General features: G+C 42.5%; 1 protein-coding gene across 2 annotated transcripts in view; it reads right to left on the bottom strand.

Annotated features, from left to right (window-relative positions):
• Window positions 1–506: 506 nt before the first annotated feature.
• cyth3b (cytohesin 3b) overlaps window positions 507–27,822 on the bottom strand; it is a 39,675-nt gene continuing 12,359 nt past the window's right edge. The window contains exons 1-13 of one of the 2 annotated variants that reach the window (XM_041956562.1): window positions 23,268–23,501; window positions 16,917–16,999; window positions 16,408–16,472; window positions 15,370–15,436; window positions 15,125–15,243; window positions 14,638–14,718; window positions 13,690–13,802; window positions 12,333–12,481; window positions 11,654–11,765; window positions 8,096–8,172; window positions 5,931–6,002; window positions 5,630–5,784; window positions 507–3,128 (exon numbers count right to left, since the gene is read on the bottom strand). In XM_041956562.1, coding sequence (XP_041812496.1) covers window positions 3,056–3,128; window positions 5,630–5,784; window positions 5,931–6,002; window positions 8,096–8,172; window positions 11,654–11,765; window positions 12,333–12,481; window positions 13,690–13,802; window positions 14,638–14,718; window positions 15,125–15,243; window positions 15,370–15,436; window positions 16,408–16,472; window positions 16,917–16,999; window positions 23,268–23,310 — 1,209 coding nt within the window. In that variant the 5' untranslated portion in view covers window positions 23,311–23,501 and the 3' untranslated portion in view covers window positions 507–3,055. Of the gene's footprint in view, window positions 3,129–5,629; window positions 5,785–5,930; window positions 6,003–8,095; window positions 8,173–11,653; window positions 11,766–12,332; window positions 12,482–13,689; window positions 13,803–14,637; window positions 14,719–15,124; window positions 15,244–15,369; window positions 15,437–16,407; window positions 16,473–16,916; window positions 17,000–23,267; window positions 23,502–27,822 lie in introns of those variants that run through there. The other variant, XM_041956563.1, reaches the window with a different exon arrangement.

Raw genomic sequence — 27,822 nt, 5'->3', positions numbered from 1 at the left:
TCATAAAAGTAGAATTTATGGCAGAACAGTTGTATTGGATTGTACAGGTGTACCTAATAAAGTGGCCAGTGAGTGTATTTTGAGAGGGTGAAGCCACCGTGCAGCCCCACTTGTAATCATATTCTTACATTTCTTCTCACATTATTAGTATTATTATTATCATTATTGACTCTATGGCTTTTGTAGATTAACACAGTAGAGGGCGCTCTCTCCCCAGTCATCCTGACCACTAGCTTCTCTCCCACTCAGGTCTCTCTCAGGAGCTAAACATGCTTTCCTTTACCTTTCCCTTTGCTCTACTTCTGTTCATTTACCATGTGTCCGACCAGGTTGAACTACACGTCGATCCTCACGACTGAGGACGGCGTGATGCACGTTCAGAAAGCTCGTCACGCCACCTCAGGAGAAGTATCTGTATAATTCATTAATGATAGCTCATTACTCATGCAAATATGTAGGTCAAGATGAGCATCAATAATAAATACACCATACATCTGCTGTAAGCTTTATGTATACTTTATATAGATACACGTAATGTACAGCGTTACCAATAGCTTTTACAGAGAATATAAAAGTTAATGTAACTATAAGCCCACACAGGGCGGTAGAAGATAATATTCTGCCCTGACCACAAGGCTTTCATTTTATTTTACAATCACATAGAAAACTACTGGTGTTTATAGCTTTTGACATCATCATCAATGATAGTATCACCACCATCATCATTATCACTTATATTACTTCACTATAATCATCATCATTAACATCAAACATCATTTTCACTATAATCTTTATCATCATCGTAAAATACAACCATCTTTCTCACACGTCAGTCATGGCTTTTTTTTTTAACAGCATCGTCACAGTTATTAACCAATATTCTCATCATCTTCATCACCATCATCATCATCATCACCGTCATATGTTTTGTTATGATTATGTTTAAGGCTTTTGTAAAGAAGACCCCAAACTTCAGCTGATGCAAACTTCCGCCTGCAGGCTCAAACATGTTACACAGAGTGTGCATACTACAACAAAGAGACCAGAAACCTATACATTATATATACATACATAACTTAAGCATACATTGTTTAACATTTACAGGTAGTATTAAACCATTTCACAAACGGAAATAAATACAAAATGATAGTTGGTTATATTCATATACTTTTAAAGGGGAACACAAAAGCAAGCAAGGATCTTTAGGATTACAAACCAAATGCAAACAGGATCACAACAATACATCGACCTTCACTGACATAGGTCATAGACAAGAAGAAGGAAAAAAAAGCTTAATCGGACTGGTACCCTATCGGGGCCATTGCACAGCCATAAATAAAACCTACGCAGTAGACTGAATAGACTTTCTCACAAAGGAGAGTGCTTTAAAAGTTAAAATCCTTAAGATTTTCATCTAATCAGACCCTGTTTTGATACTATTTATGGTCAGCATTTAATCTGCAACAGCCAATTAATGAATTTCCATTTTGTAAATAACTCTATGACTACTAGATTTTATTGGTAATCCTGCTGGGTTTAAATTGCCTCTGCTTGCACAAGTGGTTCAAAGGGAACTATGCATGCATGTCATCCTGCTGTTTTAAATTTGATGTCAGAGGTATCATCCTCATTGTTTACCGTCCAGTCTCCTGCAGCTGTATAAGAGCAGTATCAAGCTGCAGCTAATGCAAACCTAACACTTCTAATTAAAAGCTTAACTGCGAAACATGTAGTGGCTCTTATTGTGAAATAATAGAAATGAATTTCATTTGTCACTGAGGTTAGTGCTAACCGTGATCAATAATTCATTTTTGGCATTTTTAATTTTTGCAGGGTAGTAATGGAGCAGCCACAGTGGACATGCTGCATACCTCCACCTCTTTAGCAAGGTAACCAACTTCACTGTGCTCTGCTGTGAGTGAATATCTACTCCCGCCATGTCGGCTGCGGTTATTACTCACCGGCTTCTTTATTAAAACAATGAGAGTTGGTTTGGCTGCACTGTAAACAGATACACCAGATGCTCCTCTGCTGTATTTCTGTCTGCTGTCGTATTAAACTGCACTTGCTTTTACCACCGTTAAACATGGGCGTCACCAAATTAACCCGGACTGAAATCTTAAGGATTCCAACTTCAGGTCCAAAAAGCAAGTTTCATCTGAAGCCTTGGCAAACGCTTATTTTCTACTCAACTAAAACAAAAAAGTATGCACATTTCAAAATTCTCTGCTCCACACAAATAAATGAAATCAGCCCAGCTGACTCAAGACTGTAATGCTAACCTAAACGTAAGCCAGCGCTGTTTTCTGAGGTTACTCTGAGCAGGGCTTCTGCCATGGCACCTGTAAAGAAGAATTCAGCACCAGAGTGAGATGACGACATGGTCCAGGTGAGGTTATACTGCACTGATCAACCCGCCACCTCCCAAAAGCGTCCATCTGTCTCCTTTTCCCACCCACACGCACACACACATTTCGTGCCCTGTGTAGATAACCACACATCTGAACTCTGATTTTGAATTTTTCATAAAGCACAGTGGAGAGAACGCTTGTATGACTTGTATGGCACCCATACTGTAGATGCTGTGCGCATGGTTAGCATGCACACTGCTGCATACACACACACATAAACAAACACAAACATATTGGTAACCCACATGCATGCATGTGCACCTGAAACATGGCAGTTGTGCTTTCGGGAGACCTTGAAACAAGTTATGAGCATGGGGGAGGGGGGGGTGAATGAGATGGAGGAGAAACAAACTGGTTGGTTGGTTGTTCATGTGCTGCTCCATGCGAGAATCAAGTCCATATATCTGAGTTTTCTGGAGCTCTGCTGTCCCCTCAGTAGTGTGTGATGTCTCCCCAGCAAGCGCACATGACTTGTGCACAGTCCAGGGGAGAGACTGAGGTTTGTCTTCAGGGGCAAGGTCTGTTCTGGGGCTGACAGTCATGTCCGTGGTGAACCATCTTTTGCAGTGTGTGGTTTATGTGTTCATGAACGGAGGGAGAGAGAGAGAGATGGAGTCGGTGGAGGTTGGGAAGATTGTCCCTCTTCACTTCTTGTTAGCGATGCGTCTCTTCCTGGTGGCCAGCATGTCGTAGAAGGGATCTCTGCTGATGCTGGCCCTGGAGAAGAAGCCAATCAAAGGACAGCGATGAAATAAATAATAAGGCCACATGAGAGGAGTGTCTCCGGCATCTTTGATATGGAAATGTAGGCACATTTATACAAACCCCTGCCTTAACTAGATCAAAAAAAAAAAAAGAACAAAGTTTGTGCAGTGACCTAGTTTGGTTTCCATGGTTTCTGATGAGGACCCCCCCACCCCCACCTCCCTCCCAAGTTTTTCCAGTTTACTGGAACCTCCTCCAGAACTCGCCAAGCGCGTAGTAAAACACACGATCACCAACTCTCCCTCTCGCTATTTTGCAGGTTTGTAGCTCTGAAGGAGGGCGAACAATGACGCTCAAGATTTTTGACCCTCCTGTGTTCTCCTGCTTTCCTTGTTTAGAGCGATGGAGCGGCAGCGCACAATGAGAGCGAGTGAGTCAGGAAGCCATTCGGGCTCTACTGAGGAGCCCAGTTTCATGGCTGCTAAATCCTGTTAGCACCAGCACAAAGCAAGAAGAGGCTCAACCCCCCACTGCGGATATCTCTGATTCCCTTTACAACGCCACGCGCTGAAGAATGAGTCCGCATATGATGACTATCCCGCGCGTTCATACCGCTCATTGTCATTTTGCGCAACCCAATTTCATGAAACAAAAACTCTATTGTGGAGCGATCAAATCCAAGCAAGGCTGCTGTGACTAATGCGACATTTCCTCAAGTTCTGTCTTTAAAAATATATCAAAACCTTATATAGTTAATGGGATGTGAAATACGAAATTTACTTTCATTTCATTTACTTTTCTCTTTTACGAAGACAACAGTCCGCTTTCTCCATTGACCCAGCTGGGCCACCATCATCCGGGTCTGTGTGCTTGAGACTCCAGATAAGCAGATAGAGCTCTGCCTCTGTGATCATCTCTACTTCACAAGAGGGGGAGGTGGAATCATCATTTCCATAAAACGCCTTTTTATCTCCCCAGACCCCGAGTCCTCTTGGACCCCTCTGGTTAAGCGCAAGCTGCGGCTCGTTAGCCACCGTGGCTGCGAATGCATCAGCCCAGTTTGGAGCTGGCTCTCCTGGACAGGTTTGCTGGGTTTGCTGGCTCGCCCCCGGGGTGCTATAAGCAGTGACTAATCCTCCATCATTTCCCCAGTGAATAGTCTCTGAGAGTATGGAGAGAGGGGGAGGAGGTGGAGGAGGGGGGATTGCACTGTATTACAGTACACAAGTGTTCTGTTCTGCTGAGCCAACTCTCTTTGACATTGCACCATCTTCTATGCAGGCGATTACAGAGCAACATATAGGTCACTGACAGCAAGGTTGTTATCACTGTGAGCTTTGTATGGTATCTGACAGAAACAAATCACACTGTTGTTGTCTGTTTTGCTGTTTATATCAAACATGTAATGACATGCTCAATAAACTTGATGTCTCTTCTGCACTGGTCTTCCATGGACCAGGGAAGATTTTGGTACCAATGAAGGTGGCAAAGTCTACATTTTCTACATTTAATGTAAAGGTTTATGTCTGTATTATATATCTAGTATCATAACCATTACTGCGTGGCAGCTGTCATTGTAATCAGCTCATGAATTAACCACCCATCACAAGAGAATGCAGTTTTAAGTTTTAATTGGTGCCTCATTTAGGCTTGATTTGAGGACCTTTACTGAAGGTGAACATTTCATGTCTTATGAGAGTGACATGAAAAGATTGATACCACTCTCACACCTGTATGGTAAATAGGAAGCTACAGCTAGCAGACAGTTAGCTTGATTTAGCACTGGACACCACGGCAAACAGCTAGCTTAGCTCTGTCTAAAAATGAACCAACCAGCATCTCTAAAGCTCACAAACCACAACGTGTCAGTTTTTACGCTTCAGTTGTTGCTTTGAGTGTTAATTAGTGAGCTTTAGATGTGCTGGTACTTGCATTTTGATACCTTAGGTCAGAGTCAGGCTAGCTCTTACGCCATTTCCAGGCTTTGTGCTAAGCTAAGCTAACCGGCTGCAAGGATTCTGGAAATGAATAAATGTGTAAACAAGTGACATTTTGGGATTTGGTCGATGGACTATTATATAAAAGGAATAGTTTGAGATTTTGAGAAAAATGTTATTTGCTTTCTCCCTGAGAGCTTGATGATAACATTGAAAAGAATTTGATGCTACAGCCAGCAGCAGGTTAGCTTAGCTTAGCATTAAGACAGGCGTCAGAGAGAAATAGCTAGCCAGTCTGAGGGTAACAAAATCCATCTACCAGCACCTTTAAAGCTCCCCTATTAACACATAAGATCATAGTTGTTTGTGTGAATTGGCAAAACAGCAAGTTGTGGTTGTACGACGGATTATTTCGTCTTGCAAGTGCATTAAATTCATGTTATCACTGTAAGTTTCCCAGGCAACATTTGGAAACTTCAGATGAATCAACTCACTTTTTTCGATAATCCTGAGCCATAAATAAATAAATGTGTTTCCAAAAACTACTGCTTCAAGTGTACTTGAGCTTAGTCTTACTTGATGGATTTAATCCACTCCTCTTTCTCTTCCGGCGTGGGAGCTGATATCCTGTACACCACGTGGTTGCCCTCAACAACACGCCCGTCTGCCTCTGTCTTGCAGGCTTTGATCACCTGGCCCTTGTGATTGGGGTTGTAGAGCTCAAAACAGTTCTGTAGAGCGGGCAAAGAGCAGGGCAATCAACAATGTGTTACTGTGGGATAATTTGATTTAAACATCCAAAAAAATTAAGTAACAGAGGAGGAAAGCTACTTCATGTGGGATCTACGGGTGAGGGCTCTAATGAGGCAACACTCACAGGTTTCCTGGGCTCCTCCACCTCCCTGATGCTGAGATTCTCCAGCGGGATGATCCCACGAGGCTCCTTGTCCTAAAGGAGAGACGGATGAAGAAGGAGAAACATTAGATGAGGGAAAAACAAGCAAGCAAATGCAAAGAGAGAGAGAGCAGTTGATATCAAAGTAAGAAGCAAGCAGACAAGAAAATCAGAAAAGCGGCAAAGGGAGGGGAAAAAAGGTAAAAAAAAAAAGCAAGATGTAGGAAGGGGTGCATATCAGAATCGTATAAAATAAAGACGAGAAGGGACGAAATAGAGAAAGGAAAGAGAAAAGTAGAACAGCTGTTTGTGTGTGAGAGGAAACAGAATAAAATCCTATTTGATATGTTTTTCTTGCAAGGAAATCAACCTTGCCCCCCTCCTCGTCCTCACTGCTCTTTAACGGAGCAGATAATGTGTGCAGCCAGACCAGAGGACGGGACATAATGATAGTGTCCTGAAGGATAATACCAGGGTAGGCGGAGGACAGTGCTGATGTAGCAGCTTGCAGGGACACAGAGGCACTGATAAAAATCTTCAGTGATGCACATACAAACTTATTCTCACAGAAAGCAGCACGCATAGGCAAACACAAGTCAAACAGAAAAAATACAGACGAATCAACAGTCTTTACTGCCACGCAGGGCTGACCCAAGCTTTTCTGGGGAAGCCTTCCACCAGTGCCAACGTGCTGAGCAATAATCGACAGCAACTGATGAGCATTAAAGCATTTCCTTAACAGCATCAGCCACAGCAGCCACAAAAGGAAACTATAGGATACGAACATGCTGAATTTCCCCTGTTTTTCCCCAGATTCACTTGAGACAGGTGGTTTAAAGACGTCATCATTGTGCGACCTGAACATTAAATATCTTTCTGTGACAAGTCAAAACATGCAGTCACACAATCTGTACATTAGCACTGATTAACTGTAGCACGAGTACAGAGAGAGCCATAAAATCAGCCAACTTTGCTAATATCAGCCATCATTACCAGTTTAATGTTGGCACAAGATCATAATATAAGCAAATGTTGCTAACTTTAACTAACAATAGCACAGTTAGATAAGTAGAAATAGATAAACTCACATTGATGAATAAGGCCAATCTCAAGAGTCATGACAGCTACAAACGTGCTAAACTGGATATAGTTAACGCTCTTCTGTGGAGTTTGGATGCTCAACAAGCAACTTTCACCAGACCACAGTCTGACAGAGACAGTGTTACACAGGCAGGGTTTGAGGTGAGCGAGCTAAAACAGCTAAAAAGCTGAAACCTCATTCAGAAAGTGAATTTATGCAGGAGTGCTTCATTCCGTCTATGGAGCTGCTAGCACCAGACCAAGTTCAAACTGTCACTGAAGTGTCATTGAAGTGAAATTAAAGCTGTGGCAAATGCAACTGGGGAAAGGAAAAACTGAGCATTTTCCTGCTCTGCAAAAACAAAAGCCTGCTGTGACATCTGAATATGCTGGTGAGTGTAAAAACCCCTTCAGGCGTTTGATGGGAGGTTTCAGGACATGGAAAGTAAACAAAAGGAACTGAAAATATTTGCTACACCATTAAATGTGGAGCCAGCTGATGTGTCTGACAACCTACAACTTGAAATCAATAGGTTCAAAAACAGGTACAGCGACCTCCCTCTGCTTGACCTCTAAAAACTGCATGTATGACCTGAGGGTTTCCCCTTTCTGAGGACACGTGCACTGAAGTTTGCGAGACTCTCTGACCCAAACCTGTAAAACCAGCTGGAATTAGCATCTTCATCACCACTATCTGATATCAGACACCTCACCTAAGAGAAGCAGTTCCAGGCATGGCAATAGAGGTGATATACGGTGTGTGTTCAGTTATTTAGGAAGGATGTTAGAAAAAATGAAATGGCAAAGAAGAAAAGTACATAAAACCATGTAGGCTATTAAAAGTTTAAGATCTACTCCCTAATTTTGCTACATCGCCCTCAAACTGAAAATCTATTGTTCGTTATAATCCCAGAATTTGTTATGGCACCCCCACAGTCCTAAATGTCCTCCCAACTGGATTTGGACAATATTCATGGCTAAACTGCCACAGAGTCCACTTCAGGAGGGCTTAACAAACATGTACACACACTTCACCGATCAAAACATCATCCTCGCGTGACACTCACTGTTGTGTATTCGAAGTAGTAGAGGCAGTTGTCCGTCAGGATGAACCACCTTCTCTTCCAGGTTTTCACTCGGCCCCCTGACAGGAAGAGGAAGAGGAGACAGGAAGTGACACAAAGGCCGCAGTGACAGACTGGCTGTCTCCCATCAGGAAAAGGAGCAGGGATGTGACACTCATTAATGACGCTGACCCACATCAACACACTTTAAACATTATACAGATATTATATTGTATGAATGCAAACTCTGACCCACCAGACTCGAATTTAGGCCCACATTTTACATCATTGATTAGACATGCTTTGTCATTAGTTCACTGCTGTAATTCAATTTCCTGTGTAAGAATGGCTGCTTGTCATCAACCACATGATCGTGACAAATGCATCAGTTCTTAATATGATTAATATGCAGTGCTCGGCGTTGAAAAGACAACTAGATGTTTGTCTGATTTAAAGTGGTGCAGTTGTTGTTTAGCTGTGCAGTCTGAGACAGGCTGGCTGCAGGTTTGTCCTTACTTCAAAGGAAAATGCTGCACTGCCAAATGTTTTAAACACAGTGTTGCAGGTGAATGCTGCTGCATTGCTTCCGCGCTGGTTTGAGGTTCAAATGCAAACCTGTGATCAAGAAAAAGTTCCCTCTGTCTTCCTGAAATATGCAGGAAAGCCAGTTTGAAGACAACGGAAGCAAACGGAGCATTACAGTCAGCCACCACAATCTCTCCTCACTTAGAGCTTCGCTAAATGATGACTCACGCAACTGATAAATTATTACACACCCTGCCTATTCATTTTTAAAGGCAACAAGATAAAACTTCATTGGCTCTCGGGAGAGGGGAGCAAACAGCACTTGATATGAACCTAACGTGACACCTAAAGCAGCCCTGAAGGAACACACATGCAGACGCAAGACATTTAAGCACAAAAACACACTCACACACTCACACACCAAACCCCAGAGCGAGATCTCCACCTCTCGTGTTGGCTTGTGCATCCAAAACTACACCCAAAAAAAGCAAAGAGAGAGAGGGAGAGGGAGAGAGAGAGCGCAAACATCCAACGCGTTGGTTTGAAGCAGAGTTCAGCCTCTGGCAGTGACTGCAGAGCGGCGTGTTGGAGGAAAACACCACTCGTCTCTGAGATGTAAAGAAGGGACAGAGAGGAAGCTCTCCTGGTGGGAGACACGTGTGCACGAAGGGAGAGCAGCACTGGAGGAAGCATTCAGACCCTTCAGCTCAGCCCCACTTTGAAAATGTTACTTAAATAAAAGTATGTAAGTGCTATCAGAAAAATGTACTTAAAATATTAAATATAGAAGTACTCAGTGGAGAAAAATGCCCCCCATGAGTATAATACTATTCTACAACACATCATTAGATTATAATTAATATTGCATCAATGTAAAAGCATGATTTTACTGATAATTGAAAAAATAATAATAGGTAAGTGAAATGATGATCAAAATAGTTGCCAATTAATTTTTTTCATTTTAATTCTTTATTTATAACAAAGGATCATATTCTATAAGATCTTCATATGTTTTATGTGTAAAAATCGTTATTTGTAAAGTAACTAGTAGTAGTTGTAAAAATCCAATTTTTCTCTCTGAAACAAAGTCGAGTAATAGAAAATGGCATGACGAGAAAAGTACAAGTATCTCTAATTAGCAGTACAGTCCAGTAAACACAGACGAAAACACACACTCGACTGTTGTGAGAACATTCAGATGCAAACCTGAGCTTCCACACGACACATGAATCAAAACATTAAGTTTGTTTGTTTGTGTGTGTGTGTGTGCGTTTTGACCTGACATTCCCAATTAGTTCCTCTCATCACCAGCCATCCCTTATGGTCGCGACACTTTTCACTGCAGCCATTTCCTGTTCCGTGGCGTCTCACATGAGCCCACACGGCCACACGTAATTACAAAAGCCCCGGGTTTTCCTTACATTTCAACAGACTCTGGCTATTGAATTAGCGTGGCCAAATTTCCGCTCAGCGTAGAGAGAGAGATTTGCTAAAAAAAAAAAGGCATTTATTCCTTCACATCCTCCAGGGTTTATTTTTAGAGAGTTAAATTAGAAATATTATAGTGAGAACTGGTGCGGGGAAATGGCTCCAGGGAGGAACCGTACTAGAATGTAATCATGTTAGGTCTGTGAGCCACAGTGGGGCTATTTGCATTCATACTCACTAGTCTGATGAGACGACAGAGACGTTACCCAGAGTTAGAGGAATGTGCAGGTCAAAGCCAGGTGTGTGTGTGTGCGTGTGTGTGTAAACACAGCAATAAACCCGATCACCTGCAGTGAGATTGACCTTTAACCTTTTACAAACAATATCCAGGCTCTTAAAGAGTTTTATGTTCAATAATAAATCTTAATGTCTTTAATGTAGTGTGAATGGCAGAGCGAGCGAGGAAAGTCCAAATCAAAAACATGTGTAAACAAACAGGAACGAATGGCAAGAAAACTGTAGAAATAAGACCAAAAACTGTATTACCTCACTGGGAGAGCATACAAGCCCATCCAATCCCCGCCACACACACACACAAACACACACACACAGACTCACACAGAACAAATAATTAGTGTGTGTTCCTTCCCAAACTACAATAAGATGATTTTCACAAGTCTGGGTCTGGATGTGTAAACGACGTACACGCACACAAGAGATAATTAGAGAGAGAATTCAGAGAGAGATTTCTGCCGATGGTTTCCCGTCACATGTGATGAATAAACTGCAGTATGGGGCAATAAAGCCGCAGCTGTGCATAGTTTCCATGAAAATTGACAGCTGCTCTGGCATTGTTGGAGAACTTTGGATAGTCAGTAAAAGGTGCTGTTTCCATTCACTACTGTTATGTGAATATTGGGAGTTTGCAGTAGGTAGCGCTAATTTTTCCAGTCAGTGACCACTTTTTTTTTTTAATGATTTGTGAATTTTCAGTGTTTTCATTCAAGCTTTTCGTGTGCAATTTGAAATGGTATATTTTAGTAACATATTCAGCTTGGTAAGGAACTATTTCATCAATCTGTTGAGTGACCGAAATCCATGTGATGTGATTATTAGCAGTATTAGCAATTATCAGTAAATATGCGATAGGCTACAGTTTGCAGGCTTCAAATGACTGTTTTGACACCTTCACATAGCAAATATTTGTTTGCTGCTGTATTAATGTTAAAAACGTTAAGATAATGCTTATTATCATCCTTCAGCATTAATGTTACTCAGGTAACTTTATGAATCTCACCACCACCATCTGCTACACTCTGAATGCTTCAAACACAATATTGTTGATGTTTCAGGCACTTTAAATCAGATTTTAAATTTAAAATTGAACCAGCGATGATCTAATCCAGTTCATTGCATCTGAAACATCACCTCACACCATCCATTGAGAGAGCACGAGTGATATTAACCTCGCTCTGCCCTCCCGCTCTCCCTCGGCTGTGAGAATAAAGCCGCGGTTGTTCTGAGAAAAAGTTGTGGAGTAACCAAATAAAGCCATCCAGGATGTCCTGCATTCCCTCAGCAGGGGAATGTGCAGAGACACACACTAACCCAATTTAAGCAGCCAGCCCTCTCTGTCCGGGTTGAAGAACGTGTGCGTCAGGTCGTTCCCATCATCCTCTGGGATCTTGAAGGGTTCGCTCTTGATGCTGTCGTATAGATTCTGCGCAGAGAAAGCAAAAAGAGAGAACGCCATTGGAGAGCATGAGTTCACATTACCGCATCCAGATGAGCATGCACACTTCTGCCTCCATCCTCCAAACATGCAGCTTTCAGATTAACGGCTCATTAAGCGAGACATTGATAGATTCTATTTCAGTATCGGAGACAATGATTCATGCCTCAATGAGCTGGGAGACTCTTTATCAAAATGTCTTTTTCTACTTAAATGAAGCCAAGGGCGCTTTGATACAGACGTCAGCCTTCAGTATGTGGGTAGATCAACTTGTTTTTATGGGTTTTTTCTCTGAGAGATTACGAAAGATCATTAGCGTCAGCATCTGGGGAGAAGATCTAATTCCGCCGAGCTGCAGATCTCTCAATTGAGGCATGACTCTCTTCTCTGCATGGTGGACAAATTCCCATACATTTCTTTTTGTGTGCTTACTATCCATTAAAAGCCGTGCTTCACCCTTTTAGTTGTCAAATTAGTATTTACGTCTGTTTTACCAACACACTACATTGGTTCCATTTGTCATACCTAACGAACTCATCGAGTCTAAGCTCTCACCCTGAGTAGCTCCTCTGGGAGGTCTCCCCCCTCATTGATCCCTCTGTTCATGGAGATGAAGCGCTCCACGGGGGGCTTGTCTCTGACGTTGGGATTGTGCAGGCTCGTGTTCAGCATAATGATGGCAAATGATAGGACATAGCAGGTGTCTGTGGAGGTAATTACACAGAGTGTCACTGTAAAACACAGCACAAGCCCAGGTCTCCGTGTGCGTCCACACATGTTTTCTTGCTTTGAGTTTGTGGAAATGAATTGAATGATTGATCTTTTGTCACTCAAACTCGTTTAAATAATTGATAGTGCAACAAAGACTGCTATTAAGAATTTCAAACACTTTCTTCCTTAAATCTGAATGTGAAACCAAAACGTGAGCTCTTATTAAAAGTGTATCATTTCTAAAAACGCAGCGGGTTGTACAAAGGAAGGCATTTCCCGAATTTATTAGAATGGTATTGAGATGACAGCACAAATAAATTGTGATTAATTAGACAGCAAACCATCAGTTGAATTTCTCACAACCAAATTTAGGACTCTGTCTAATAAAAAGGAGGATTTAATCAACAAAGAGGCCCATATTCTGGGTCACATACACACTCACGGCACCCTCCAAGGCCATGATGCAGTGAAGTCAGAGTGTCCCTGCAGTTATGAACACACACACACACACACATCCATGATCCACTGCTCTTATGACTCCACATCATAACTCCTGCAAGGCTTCCTCCACCTCATCCATCCACACACTAACTGCCCCAGTCAACATCCCCTGCGCTGTAATTTACGACCCTGAGTGCACCGGTCCTGAGAGATGACCAATAACTAAGTCTGGGTGTGTCACCACTGCACCACATCCATATTCATGACCTGAGCTGTCACCTGTGTCCTCCTCAACACTTGGTTAACACAGGAGCAGCAAACCACGTGCGGTGGAGCAAAGACTGCACTAATGACTACTATTGACCAGTGATCAATTTACTTATCACTGCTGGAGACACAAATAGTGATTACACTGCCATTAGTGAGCAAGCTGCTCGCATCGGACTGTTGGCACGGGTCAAGTTTAGACAGAGAATGAAGGAATAAACCATCGAACTCTCTGAAAGCCGATATCTATTCAGTCAGAGTGCTCATACTCTCCAGTGTTTCAGGAAAATCTCCAGCGTTGTGAGCTCAGCCCAAACAGGTCCAGCTGTCTAGTAGGGGAAGACAGACAGTCAGGAGTATTGATCTGAGGCTGAGGTGGTCTGGCTGGCCCTTGGTGCCTGTCCTGGACTGTCTGCCTGAGTCTGACTCATAAAGTATATCTGCTGCGGTGTGTGTGTGTGAGTGTGTGTGTGTGTGCGTGTGTGTGTGGTACCTGTGGACTGGAAGACGCCAGGATTGCATTGGCAGTACCTGGAGGCAAACGCCTCCATCATACGATCAATCTTCTGTGCTTCGCCAGGAAGTCTGAAGCTCCACAGAAACTGCCTACAACCGCAGGAACAGAGGCAGAGAATAGAATGACACGTCACCATGAAACATTGATGTAAATGCATATCACAGTATATGCATATTCACAAACCCAATAGGTCTCAGCTGTTTACTTTTACATTAACATTAAGAAAGGAATGAACCCATCAGAAAACCTTACTGAAAGTTTTTAATGTTAGCAAAACATCGGAAACATGAATAAAAACAGGCATCAAATTTAGCTACAGCATCAACGAGTACTGACTCTTAAACAGGACACTGTCCTCAGATCAGAACAGTATGATGATGTGTACTGCCACGGTAATTAACACAATCACTCGTTTCTGACTTCACATCAAAAGCTGATCACTACGACTGCAAAACTCTCCATATATCTAAACTGTGCAAAGTGCTAAGTTGGTCATTTTTCCCATTTCTAACATCCAACATCCATTAGCACTGCCCATTCATTTTAAATGAGACCACTGCCTCCAGCAGAAACATGACAATGTCATCTGCAAAGAAGTTGAACCTGGCTCAACTTTTGCCACAACAGAGCCTCATCTCTCAGGGCTCAAGAGCATATTCCTGGTATGTTATTTAGTTTGTAACAGGCTTGTCATAATTCTCATGTTTACCTCATGCAATAACCAATGCAATTATAAAATTTGTCATAAATTCCTCTCATGTGGTTTGTTGATGTCTGTGATAAGCCTTTACACAAAAGTGATGAATGTAAGACTCTGGATATCGTATTTCACCTTCTCAACAGTACCTGTAGGGATACATCCAGTAACCAAAACAGACCCTTGCAAATTCTTTAATACAGTGCTGTTTTTAGTGGTTAGCTCACCTTAAGGCTTGTACAAGATTGAGGTCTGCAAACTCGTGAAGCTCCACAAACGCCTGGAGGACCTTGATATTAAACTCATCCCTGGAGGAGAGGAGGGACATGTGTTGGGTTTAATTCCAGAAATACACTGCAATAACAAACTCATACGCTTTGGGGGGTCAAGGTAAAAGGAAGGTAAAATCCTGCAGCCATGTCACAGCACCAGTTTCAGACAGAAAGCCACTGTGTCGGCTGAGCCAGGCAGCATGAAATCCCCGTTGTTCTGACAGTCCTATCCCCATTGATTTCCCTTCGATAACAACCACATGTCCTCTCAGTTATTTTACTGGCACGGTATCCCGTCGCTGCTCTGCTCCATAAATCCAGACTACCAATTTCCTGGGGCTTTACGCCCTCGTCTAAGCGCACGCAGCGGAGATCTGACAGAAAGATCGGGAGAGGAAAAAGAAAGGTGGAGGAAAAACAGAAGGAAAACTGGAGAGCTTACCGTTCCCCTAAGTAGTCCCCGATGACTGTTTTGTTGAGCCCCTCGCCTTTGTAGAGGAACTGTGCAATGTCCTCTGGGGTGTTCTGCAGAAGATCGTTCTCCAAAAGAAATTGGATCCCCTGTTTAAAAAAAAGAGTTATTCTTAGGCTTAGTTATGTTTTTTCGTCTGTTTTAATGGCTTGGAGATATAAAAGAGGCTTAATCACATCATAAACATGTGAGAAATAATCAGTCGAGGGTTTGACCTTTTTCGGGTCCATGTTGAACTTCTTCCTCCCCATGGCGATCTGTTTGTTTCTTTGGGTGGTTTTGCTGCAATAAAAGAAAAAAACAAAACTTGCATACATCAGGTCACAGTTAAAGGTGTGTTTTGTCCTCAGGCTGCCGTGTTTGTTCTGTAGGTCAGTTTGTGATGGTTGTCACGTGGCGGGACTTTGTTTATTCTCTACTCTGTCAAATGTGTGCACAGTGGGTTTAAACTGAGAAAACTGGAAATACACTACATGTGGCTGCTTGTGATTTGGCATCACCTACACTGCGCATGTGCCTTAACGCAAAATGCATCTAGTCCCTCAAGTTGAGCCAATCCTGCTGCCATTTGGAAGAACATTTCCCATTTTAATGTCACTCGTCTTCAAAACACACTTTGCATGCGCCTCACAGGGAAATCTCCACCTTTGTGTGTCTGTGCATGCTCCCTACGCTGCCGGTGTGCCCAAAATAGCCCGAGCCCCTTTGCAAGCTGCACCTGAGACACAAACACACACAGCCTCACTCCACCTCATCAACCAATCGAATGAAAGCCAATGAATGCAGACTGTTTGGCTAATGTTTAGTCCACGGACTGTCCCGTTTCACTCCTCAAACAAAGGGGGATTAACACACACACACACACACACACAAAATAACAGGTGTGAGGCTCACGGGGGAGGTAACTACATGGCTCAATGACTTTGAGAAGCAGAGGAGGCAAAAGAAAGAATGAGCTAGTCCTCAAATGACTAGTCAGTTTCATCGTTTGCTCACAATTTGAGCAAAAATGCCAAATATTTGCTGCTATAATATTTTCTTAAATTTTATTACTTTCTGCTGTGCTCTCTATTGTATCATTTTACATCTTTGGGTGTTGGAATACTTTATTATTGGTTATATTTAGCTGCAGTTTACCGATAAAATGACCTATAGATTAATCAAGAAATAATCATCAGATTAATGTATAAAAATAATTTGTTGCAGCCCTAAAACAATTACTCAAACAAAAAGGAAAAAAAAGAAGAACTCACCTCTCCCCCACACAGGTTAGCTGCTCGATCTCAGTCATTACCTCTGCAATCTCAAACTTCAGCCGCTGCAGAGAAGAAAAGAGCAAAATGACTCAGTTGCTTATTATTTGTGTTTGACAGACAAGGAGAGGACAACATGGTTCCTGCTGCAGCTCTGAAGTAAAAGCAGATACTGTGTAGGAGGGCTAATTTGATAGTTACATACTGTTTAATAGAAAGTGCATCCTAATTACAGGTTTACTTGTAGTTAGTGGTGGGTGATGTGGTTAAAATCAATATTACACACAATCTTAACAGGCAATTTCAGCCTTTATCAGATGGTGGGAGGTTGGGAGAGAACTAACACATGAACTCATTATAAGTGCATGCAGAAAAATCACATAAAAAACCTAATGTTCAACGCCAACATGTAGCATCGTTCAGCATGAGATGAGTTTTCAGACATGTAAATCACCACAACCTTCTGCTGCTGGAACAAATAAAAACATCATCCTTGGACCGTCACTCACTTCAATATCATCCAGAAGCTCTTTTTTCCTGCGCCGTATGTTCGACAGCTCATCTCTTTCTTCCAAAGACAGGTCCTCAGGTACTGGAAAATACAGAGAGTGTGGAAAATGAAAGAGCATGTGTGAGAGGGAGAGTGAGGGAGGGGCAGGGCTATGAGGATGGATTAAATTAATTCACCTTCCGAACAGCCAGTCAGAGTCACAGGGATTAAGCCCAACAGTGCATACCTGTTCAATGAATCCATCCCAAAGACATTACTCATGACCTAAATTAACACGCAACAGAAAGGAGGTCATACGCTCTCAGTATATAAAATGTGAACTCAGTATATTCCAAGAAAACTAAGGACGATTTGGGAAAAAAGTCGTAAATTAGCACGTTATAAATATGTTCACAGCATTAAATCAAATGAAATCACTGCCATCTCCACAGTGTGACTTATGCTCTAATGGTTCTACTGGGACAGATTTTCACATGGTTTGAGAATGCCAAGAAGCCTTCGGAAAGAACTAAGCATGAGCACATCCCATACGATTGGACTGTCCTACTCCTAAATGATGGTTCTTTGCTCAATCGATCATGGTCACAACAAGGAGCGCCGATCTGACATGAGCAATAGAAATGCTTTCTGTTCAGTGGAAAAGCCCTCATATGTTATCTCAATGACATTGGTTCCTTTCATGGTTGGACATTATTTATCCAGAACGGAAGGCTGCCAAAAAACATGACACGAAGGCACGAGATGTTGAAATACGGTCTGAAGTTAACGAAGAACTGAAAGCTGCAAGACGTAATATCCATTTTTAGGTTGATATGACAAAGTTGTCTAGTTATGGAGCAGCATCATCTTTCATCTGGAGTTGTGTTTCTGGCCCCTGATGAACGTAATTCCAATAATCACTCTCTTTCAGCTCTGATTTTGGCCTCCACCCGCTAGTCGCTGACTGTGTCCGACTGTGATTTGGTGCTGAGCAGGTAGTGAACAGTGATTTTTAGAGCTTCTTCACAGAAAAAGACTCTAATAGAGTGACAGGAGTGCAACAAAACAGTAAAGTTGAGGGCTAGATGGCTAAACAATGAGCTGTAGTCTCTGCAAAGCTGAGAGGACCTGCAGATTCAGGTTCAGGTGACCCCTTTCACATCATCACATTGTCATTTGTTATATTGTTATTTCAAAACTGATTATTGCTGCTTTAAGTACACGAAATCTGCAGCTGTTCATATGTATAGGCACTGCAGAGCAACCATTTTCTTGTAACCCATAGTGCGGGATCTAAACATTAAAACCTGTACCTCTTTGCATTATATACTGTTATGTACGTAAAACATAAAGCAGGTGTGAGAAGTAGATAACAGAGAAGCCACACGAGAAAGAAGAAGTTTCTCACGGGAACCTTCTTCTAAACCAGATTAAAACTGCAGAAACTTCCCTGTTGAAGAGCAGATCACTTCCATAAATAACATCATGTATGTTTGACACACACACACACACGCACACACACACCGCTGAACATCTGGCGAGGCCTGCCCCTTCAAATATTGGCTTTCTGATAGTCAGCTCTTGTCGAGCCCTCATTTGGGGTAATTAACACTGCAGAGACGGAGCTGCATATCACACCACATGCATGTTTTACAGCACGAGCACACCAGCACTGTGTGCACAGGTGAGTACACATTATAGAAGCCGTGCATGCAGAATTTACACTTCACACATGTGAAATGTATTTTATTGTACAATGTGGGTCCCCCTGAGCCACCTACTTATCCTTCATTTAACCGTGCCACGTCAACTTCTCCCCCCAGACCCCTCGGAGGACCTCCCCCTCTCTCTCCTCCGCACATCAGAAAACAGCAATCCATTTGAGAGTGGGCTGACAGGAAGTAGGTCATTTTCACATGGAGCTATACCAGATTGTGCTTCTCCTACGCTGTTTCTCTCTCTCTCACACACACACACATGCACACACATGCACACACTCCCCCTCTATCTCTCTCTTTGTCCGCCTCCACCCCAGTGCTTGAAGTGGGGGTGAGAGCAGATTCAAATCCCCCAACTGAATCATACCGCTAAGCAGCTTTGTAATTCCGACGTTTTTCCCCCGTTGTTTCCCCTCTGACTGTAAATAATGGAAAAAGAAAAGTTATTTCCCCTCCTCTTTATCTATCTACTGTATCTCTCTCACACTCTTGAAATCCCTCCCTCTCCTCCGTCCTGCTCTGTAAGACAAAGTGACAGAAGCAGCATGGCCCATTAGGTTATTACGTTCAGAGGGCTTGGAGCTCATGTTATCACAGGCGAGCAGCCAGTCAAGAGAGCGGGGATCCAGACGGGTGTCGATGGCTTTTTTAACTGTGCGATCATCTCTCCTTCGCACACAATGACGCTCACACAGTGTCTACCAACTTCTACACGACGAAATGAGAAAGGCAGAAGAGAGAGAAACCAAGTGGAGGGTTGAATTCATTTCAAAAAGATGTGTGGGACATAAAAAGAGGAAACAGTTTTTCTAGATGATGCGGGGTTGGATGCCAATGGGGTATAAATGCCACGTCCGCTGAGCATTGTGCTGTTGAATGATGACTCAGCCTTAATTTGTCAAGATATCAAAAATAGCTTCTTTGACTGGCTTGACTGCAATGGGGAAAATTATAAATTGCAAATGCTCTTAATGGCATTAAAACAGCTGCTGGTGATTTAATTAAATCCTGCATTTATTATAAACTGTAAAACTGCATTTTTTTTATTGTTATAGATGGACTCAAGTTAATTTTGGGGAATTTTTACCAAATGGGAAAACGGGTTGGAGAGAGGTTGTTGGGACTGTGTGGGTGGATGAATAGGCAAAGATTTTTGTTTCCCCTTTATTTCCCTTTTCTTTTTATTCTTTTTTTTATTTTTAACTCCATAACACTGCAATCTGTCATTTTCCCACTTTGGTTTCTGTATGGATTAAACAAACAAAAGGTTTGAAGGTGCTGGTAGGCAGATTTTATTACCTTTGAACAGAGCTAGGCTAGCTTTTTCCCCTCATTTCCAGTCTTTATGCTAAGCTAAGATGACTTCTTGCTGGTAGTAGCTACATATTTGCCATACTGACATGAAAGTGGTATTGATCTTCTCATGTAACTCTCAACAATAAAGCAAATAAGCATATTTCCTGGGACAACAACTGGACAACCGCACCTTCTGAGGAAGATTGTGTGATGTGGCTGAAAGCCCCAGAACAACTGTTAAATGGACCCTAAAATGAATGGCAAAAAGTAAAAAGCTGGCCACACAAAAAAACTCCACACAAAGGAGTTTTTGGGAAATCTTAACAAAAAACAGTAAGCTTCTGTTGGTTTTCACTTGTCCATGCAACATTAGTGTGTTAAAGAGTCTGTGGGCTTGAGGAGGATAGGAAGAGAAACAAGCTGGAAAGAGGCAACAGCCTGCGTGTGAAAGACACAAAGAGACAAAAGGATGCACTCAATGCCAAACAGCAAAGAAAGTGATGTAGGACCAGAGACCAGACATGCTCACACTTTCTGCCTCCACTGCTCTTTCCTTGGCTTCAGTTAAGCAGCCTCATAAAGCAGTAATTGTGGAGCAAAGAGACCCTGCAGGCAGCCTACGTCTGTAATGCGCAAAAAAGTCCTCCATCCCTCCTACTCTGGCTGAGAGAGCTCGCCTGGGCCGGAGAATGGGACAGATTGTCTGAGGAGACAGAATCTGTTTTGGGTAAGAATTCCCCTGCTGTGTGTGTTTTGTTGCATGTGGAAAACTCATGTAATTTGATATCATTGTGAGGACAACTACTACCGTGCAGCCGAGACTGAACATCTGATGCATTATGCATGAAAGTCTAGGAATCTGTGTGTGTTTGTGTGTGTGAGCAGCCCTCCTACAAAAAAAAACTACAAAAAAAACCATAAAAATCCATATTAGGTTATATACACGCTCCATGTTTTAACCCCAGGCACGGCCACATAGATTACCAATGCAACACCACTCAGCCTTGTCATATTATGACTTAGGGTGTTGCTGTTCCAGTAACAATCAATAAATCATCATAATAGTTGCATGCTTAGCCTTTTTCTCCCACTGGTCTTAAAGCATGAATGGATGAGTAACTGCCACTGTGCTTCAAGTTTTGTCAGACAAACATGTGGTCCATCCAGACTTTTTCAAAGCAAAGGTCACTGAGTTAGTACCCTCCCCTCTCCAGTCTCATGATCACTTTTACCTCTCTTGTTCAACCATAACCGGCCGGGTCAACACCTGCTCCGGTGGTAGTTTTCATTGTTAGTGGCGGAGTCTGTCAGTCCTCACTGGGTTCAAATAAACTTTAAAGTGCTCAACTGGTGAAAATATAGGGTCACTTTTATTGTGAAGCAGCCACAGGATATGTGGTGTGTTTTGTCGCTGAGGTTAGTGATTTTTGGAATGAATACCGGGGATGAATCTTAGATATCACAGAGAAGTAATACATATAATAATGCACTTATTCAGTCTCGCTGCATTCAGGTCATTGTCAGTTCCGGTCACAGTTGGTATACGATTAGTTATCATTTGTGGTAAAATCTCATGACTCCATTATAACTGTAACTTATGACTTGCCCAGCCTAGACAGTCATAGGCGGCATTAAAAGGAAAGCAGAGATCACATGCCAACTATTCCCACCCCTGATAACAGAGGCTGCGTTTCAGCTCTGCTCATGATGCATGCTCATATCATCTCAATGATGTTGTTTGTTGGACTCGCTGATGTCTTGGTTACTGTCAACTACAGTATAAATATTTGTTTTTGACATTGTGTCAGTGGCGGTGACCGACATGATAGAGCTGCTGCCTGACCGGCAGATGAGGCTTTAGACTCCAAACAGCTGATGAGGACTACTTAGGGTCTTGAATAATACATGACTGCCCTGTTCCTCATTCCAGTCCACGGTCCAGGCAGGAAGACCTAAGGTCTGAGACAGTCCGCTGTCTGATGCTTCAGGAGATACTGGAGAGTTTGAGATCTGATTCATGTGACCGATGGGCCTTTATTGGCAGACCACAAAATAAAATGACTAAATGCCTTTGACAGTCGTGCCTTTCCAATATCCTTGACATTAAGGGCAAACGGAGAGGATGGTTTTGCATGCTGATACCCTTGTTGTATTGGGTGATGCTTGCTGAATAGTCAGCTTGGAAAGTCATGAAACTGGCATGAGAGACTGTGTGTAATCCATCACAGTGAATTTTTAGTCACCATTATGTTTTTGATTAAGTTCTTATTGTTGTGTGTGAATCCATTTGACAGCCGGGAATTGAAAGCTCTCCCTGATGATGCATTCAAGGACACTAATGTGATCATAGCTGGGCTGATACTGTATAATTTTATTAATCTTGCATGTTGCGTCAACTTGTGCTACACATTTTAATCAGCCTTTTTCTGCAACTTCTCAATCGGTCTTGACTTGGGTGCTCAGACACGAAGCGTACACGCAGAACCCCCAGCCTGTTTTGTCCATTGGCAGTTCTCAATAAAGCTTGATTCAAACAAGCTTGCTCAGTAGCTAAAAGCTCAAGCATGTATTCAGCCGTCACATTCCCGCCCTGAATCTTAACCTCAAACTACCGACAATCTGCAACACGACTCTAAAATGAGTTGCTAACAAACAATTTAGCTTTAAAATCAAACATAATTTGATGAACAATAGGAAAACACTACAATATGGATCATTTCCAGTATTAAAACACAAAAATATAACTTTGACAAATCAGTTTTTATGCCATACAGAAATGCAGCGAAATCAAACTCACTGAATCTAAAAACTTGCAGAATATATGCCTTTAATATTAACCATGGAGGCCCTCTAGTTAATGAGCTACAACTGTGAAACTCATTTTGATCCTGTGACAATCCTGCATGAAGCGTTGACAGAAACAGCGAGCATAGCCAGTGCAACACTTCCTGATTTTCAGCAGGCTTGCAGCGGAACAATGGATGGGATGTTTGCTGTGATTAGGACCACTGGGCTGGTCCTCCTGTAACAATAGCAACCCCGTAAACACGACGAGGGCAGAGGCCGTTCCCACCACAAGCTAATTAGGGAGCACTTAGACGAATTCACAGCACAGCCAAGGTTGTTTGCTGGCTGCTGCAAATATGTGCAACCCAGCTGCATTAAGAGTGATGTAAGAAAGGCAAGTGTGTCAGAGTGGCTGCAACACCGACAAACAAAACCTCAAAGGGCTTCACATTCACATTCACCATGGTGTATAAACTCCGTCCACCAGCTGCAGGTGAACACCTGATTCAACAGAAACCTTTCACAAGACTAATCCTTTGTTTTTGTTATTTCCTGAACAAAGTACATACCACATCGCCTTCTCCTCTCCCCAGTTTCCATGATGACTGACATGCCATCAGCAGAGGTGTCTGTGTCCTTACGACGGTCACTACTGTGGCAGACTGCTGTATGAGCGCCACAGTTACAGTGCTTTTAGCAGCTCGTTTCCCACTCGCGTAAGCTGCAGTTGCTGCTGGTAGGTGTGTAGTAATTGTTTTCCCCCTCGGCATTACTCCTACTCGCAGCTCTCAAGCATGCAGAGACACACAGTAACACACACACTCACACACACACACACACACACACACACACACACACACACACACACACACACACACACACACACACACACACACACACACACACACACACACACACACACACACAAACAGCCTCTCTGACAGTTCCTGCCTCTTGACAGATGACAGTAGTGGTATGGAAATAGCCCTCATTCCTCCTACTGCAACCGCCCAGTCTGGTCCAACCAGCTCTCTACATACCTCCTCTAGTCTCATCCCTTCTTTTTATCCAGTTCGGTTCTCTGACACTTTCACCTGGAGAACACTCAACTCTAACATCTGCCTTCCTAATAATCATCAAACTGAAGTGAAACTGCCAAAAGGCCCATCTTGTCATCATAAAACCTCCTTGATATTTATTGCGATGATGATGGGGTTTTGGCCTGCATGTCACATGCGCAGCAACAGCAGCAGAGTGCGGTCCTTTTAAATACAGTCCACTCACCTTAAGAGCATCAACTACAACTTTTATGAGGCTGGAGGAGCAGCCACTCCAGTCCACAGTGCTTAGATTACTGTCCACTTTATTGAGTCACATTTACAAAAAACACTAGTCTGAGGTTTCACTATCATTCACCACTAATGCAAGCATTAGATTTGCATCTATGACTGTGCCCTTTCACTTCTTTAGAAGTAGCGACTCAGGAACGTCCATTAATACAGTGCATCAAACTGCATGTGCCAGAGTACAAGTTAGAGATAAAGAAGATTTTACTTGCTGTTCTTTTCTACTATAATAACAAAGGAACACAGATCTGCTAAAATCTCATCCATTATTATCCCTCACGTTAATAATCAGTCTTAGGCTAGTTTCCCATTTGTCTCATAATGCTGGCATTAATTATGTTGATTTCATAAACATGTAAAAAAAATGATGATTTACGTCTTTATTTCAGCAGTAAAACAAATATCCACGATGGAGCAACAGCATGTTTCAATTCACTCCCACATGAAAAACTTCTTACTGTTCAACTTGAGAGGGGTCAGCTGAGGTCTTTTGCACTGCAAGAGTGTTTGTAATAGGTTGACAAAGATCATTAAAAGAGTCGAGAGCCACACTAGAGTGAGAGTGTACAAAGAGGTGCTTTGAGCTAAATGCTAATGACAGCATGCTAATATGCTCACAGTATCATGCTAATGTTAATCAGGTATAACATTTACCGTGTTCATCATCTTAGCAGTATACACAAGCTACACCTGAGGATGAAGATGGCAGAGAATGGCAGTCATTTTGCAGGAATTTGGTCATGATGAGATTTTGACCTGATACAAAATTTCATGTCAATCCATCCAATAGTTGTGGATAAGTGTGAACTTCATGGTGGCGCTAGAGGATAAAGTTATTTGGGTTCATCCTCTGGGAAACATGTCTGTTATTTTACAGGAGAAGTGTGGTATGTGCAGTCTTTGCCTTGCTGGTGGTGCTAGAGGAAAAGTAACACCGGTACCACAGTCAGTTGCAAAAGAGGTTGAAAAGTTTGTCTATTCAAGGACTAAAGCTGCCTGGTCTTTCAGCTTGTAAACACATCTGATGTGAAAACCACACTGGTGTCCTTGGATGCACCACTTGCTGAAATACACCTGAGTTTCATCTTCATATTGAAGTAACTCTAATTATATGTGAACTTTTGTCACAGTGTCCCAGAAAAACCTGTCAAATGCAAAAAAAAGTGGTCTCTTTCTGCTGTTTGCTTGTCTCACTGAAGTACTAAATGTTTTCAAGGTCTGCAGCAGTCACTTGTTGTTCGCTCTCATCTCAGAAGAGACGTCCCTTTATGAAAATTAGATTACAACAGAAAATCAGACGTTACATCAAACACAACATGGCCGTTTGATTCTTCAAAGCCTCAAACACCCTATAACACAATCCCTTGAAGCAAGGCAGCCTCTTCACAGAACCCACTAGTCTCAGTCACTTATTCATGAACAAGTAGTGCGCTTGCCAAATTTCGCTTTGAAAGAACGCTTCCTCTCCCCTTTGGATTTGAAATACAGCTTGTGATTGGCTTATTTTTGGGCCATCAAATGTCACAATCTTCAGACAAATTAGCTGAGTGGCTTTGGCAGCAGTTTCTCTTGTTCTTTATCTTTGCTCAATTATGAGCATGAATGGGAGCACAGAGGGTTTTTCATTATGATGATTTCACATCAAGCGTCATTTCCTCCACAGCAAAGTACTGGATTATTATTACTAAGTACATCCTTTTACTTCAACTGATTCCTTAAACAGTTTTGCAACTGATAAGCGATCAGCCCATCTGTCCGTCCACCATCTGTCAACTGCAGAAACTGAGACCTTTTCTTATCACTCAGTCTACATCCTGTTCAGACTTTCGCTTCTTTCCCAAAGAGACAGCAAAGAAATTGATTGAAAGGTGATTTTGAAAGTGTGCCATTTAGACTATACACAATCGGTAGCTTGGCAGTGGGCGTAAAGGTATGTTTGAGGTGAACCGTATCACTCCTTTGTTTTTGTCTCTGAGTCTTGTTGCACATGATGCTCTTTATAATCGCACACGCTTTCCTCATTGACCACGGATTCAGTTGTTACTCAATGCTACGCCTACTGAAGAGGCAAAACTAAGCCCTGAAGCGCTGTCCGCTCTCTGGGTGTATAGTCAGATCTGTTGAGATGGCAGCCATGCTCACAACGTCACCTTTCCCTACCAGCATGCAGGACAGCTCGCAGGACAGCCTGGTCCCTTGATAAGACAGTTTACAACACTATAAAATCCCATTTGGGAACCTGACAGACGACAGCCATAGTTTGTTTCCTCCGATGTAAGCTACAAACATTTGCATGTCTGGCTAGCTAGCTTACTTGCAAGCATTAATTCCAAGACCTCATGGAGAATTACATAGTGCATTATTTTTTGACGTTACAGGTTATGCTAAAAAGAAAAATCCTGCTCACAGCTAGCATGTCCACTGTGTTGTACTACCCCAAAGGTCCTGGGTGCTATCAGAGAGCAGGCTAATTAGCTAGCTGCTAATGCTGCTGTCCCGCTGTACTGGGTTTGGGGTTTTCCGGCATCCCTAGTCAAACTCATTGCCAGAAATAGAGTTATATTAACCAAATACATCTTCATGCCAAGCCTTTTTTTATTGTTACAATAAAAGTGAAACACACTGAACAGGAAAACATAAATTAAACAATTGCCTTGCTTATCGAAGCATGTCAGGAAAGCAAGCAGAAAATACAAGAACAATGCTTTCCTTTACAGTACGTCTTCTGCATGGGTCATCAGCTAGTGAGGATGCTGGCTTTTTTGCCTGGACATGCAGCTTTAGCCTCAGTCTTTCAGCACAATATCATGCAGCCATCAAGTTTTGCCATCAGGTGAATAATTTAGACTGCTTTAGGCTTCTCGTTTTTTAAATGAGTCGACTGGAAGAGTCAGTCAGGCATAGCAGTCGCAGCAGTAACTAAGGGGGGCAGGGGGGCAAACTGTCAGTTATTGACCTCTACCAATTACTTTGTTACGGTATGTAGTCCCATATTAGCCACATGTAATACTAATTTAAAGGACTAGGGTGTAAGATTTAGCTACTGCAGAATATGTCAGAAATGCAATATAATATTCATAAGCATGTTTGCATTGGTGTTGAATCACCTGAAAGTAACTATCATGTTTAGTTACCTTAGAATCAGCTCTTTACATCTAGAGGACGCGGATCTTCTTTCACAGAGTACCCCATGTTGCACCGCCATGTTTCTACTGTAGCCCAGAACAGATGAGCAAAACAATGGCTCTAGAGAGTGCCTTTTTTGACGTTTTTCATGAGTTTCGCGACCAATCTAGGTTCTCCTTCATGCTTGGAAAGGGAAGGATAATCATTATTGCAATCTGCAACCTCACCGGTAGATGCCACAAAATCCTGCACACTGGTTCTTTAAGTAAACCAGGCAACTCTGCTGTGAGGTCAGGACATACGAGTCCTCCAGAAACTCTTAGCAAGGCCTCTGTGAGAGGCCCTGAACAGGAAATGACCTGGTCTCACCGGCCTACAGTCTGGTATGGAGGCAGACAAACAGAATGTGCACGTGACAGAGAGACCTGACTACAGCAGCAGTACAGCCTGTTTATATTGGGTTAAGGTCTTAAATCTGGACAAGACTAAAGCAGAGATACATGACAAACAGAAAGAGGGAGACAGGGAGGGAGGCCGAAAGATGAAGAGATGATCCAGCTGCCAAGTAGGACTCCACTTCTGTTTTTATTCTTCCAAGACAGCAGGAAGGAGAGGAGGCGTATGAGGAGGAGGAGAGAGAAAAAGAGTTCAC

Source organism: Chelmon rostratus, chromosome 17 (genome assembly GCF_017976325.1).
Source record: "Chelmon rostratus isolate fCheRos1 chromosome 17, fCheRos1.pri, whole genome shotgun sequence".
In the NCBI taxonomy this organism is placed as follows: domain Eukaryota; kingdom Metazoa; phylum Chordata; class Actinopteri; order Chaetodontiformes; family Chaetodontidae; genus Chelmon; species Chelmon rostratus.
Note: the sequence above shows the minus strand (reverse complement) of the source record. Positions and strands in the feature narration are given on the sequence as shown.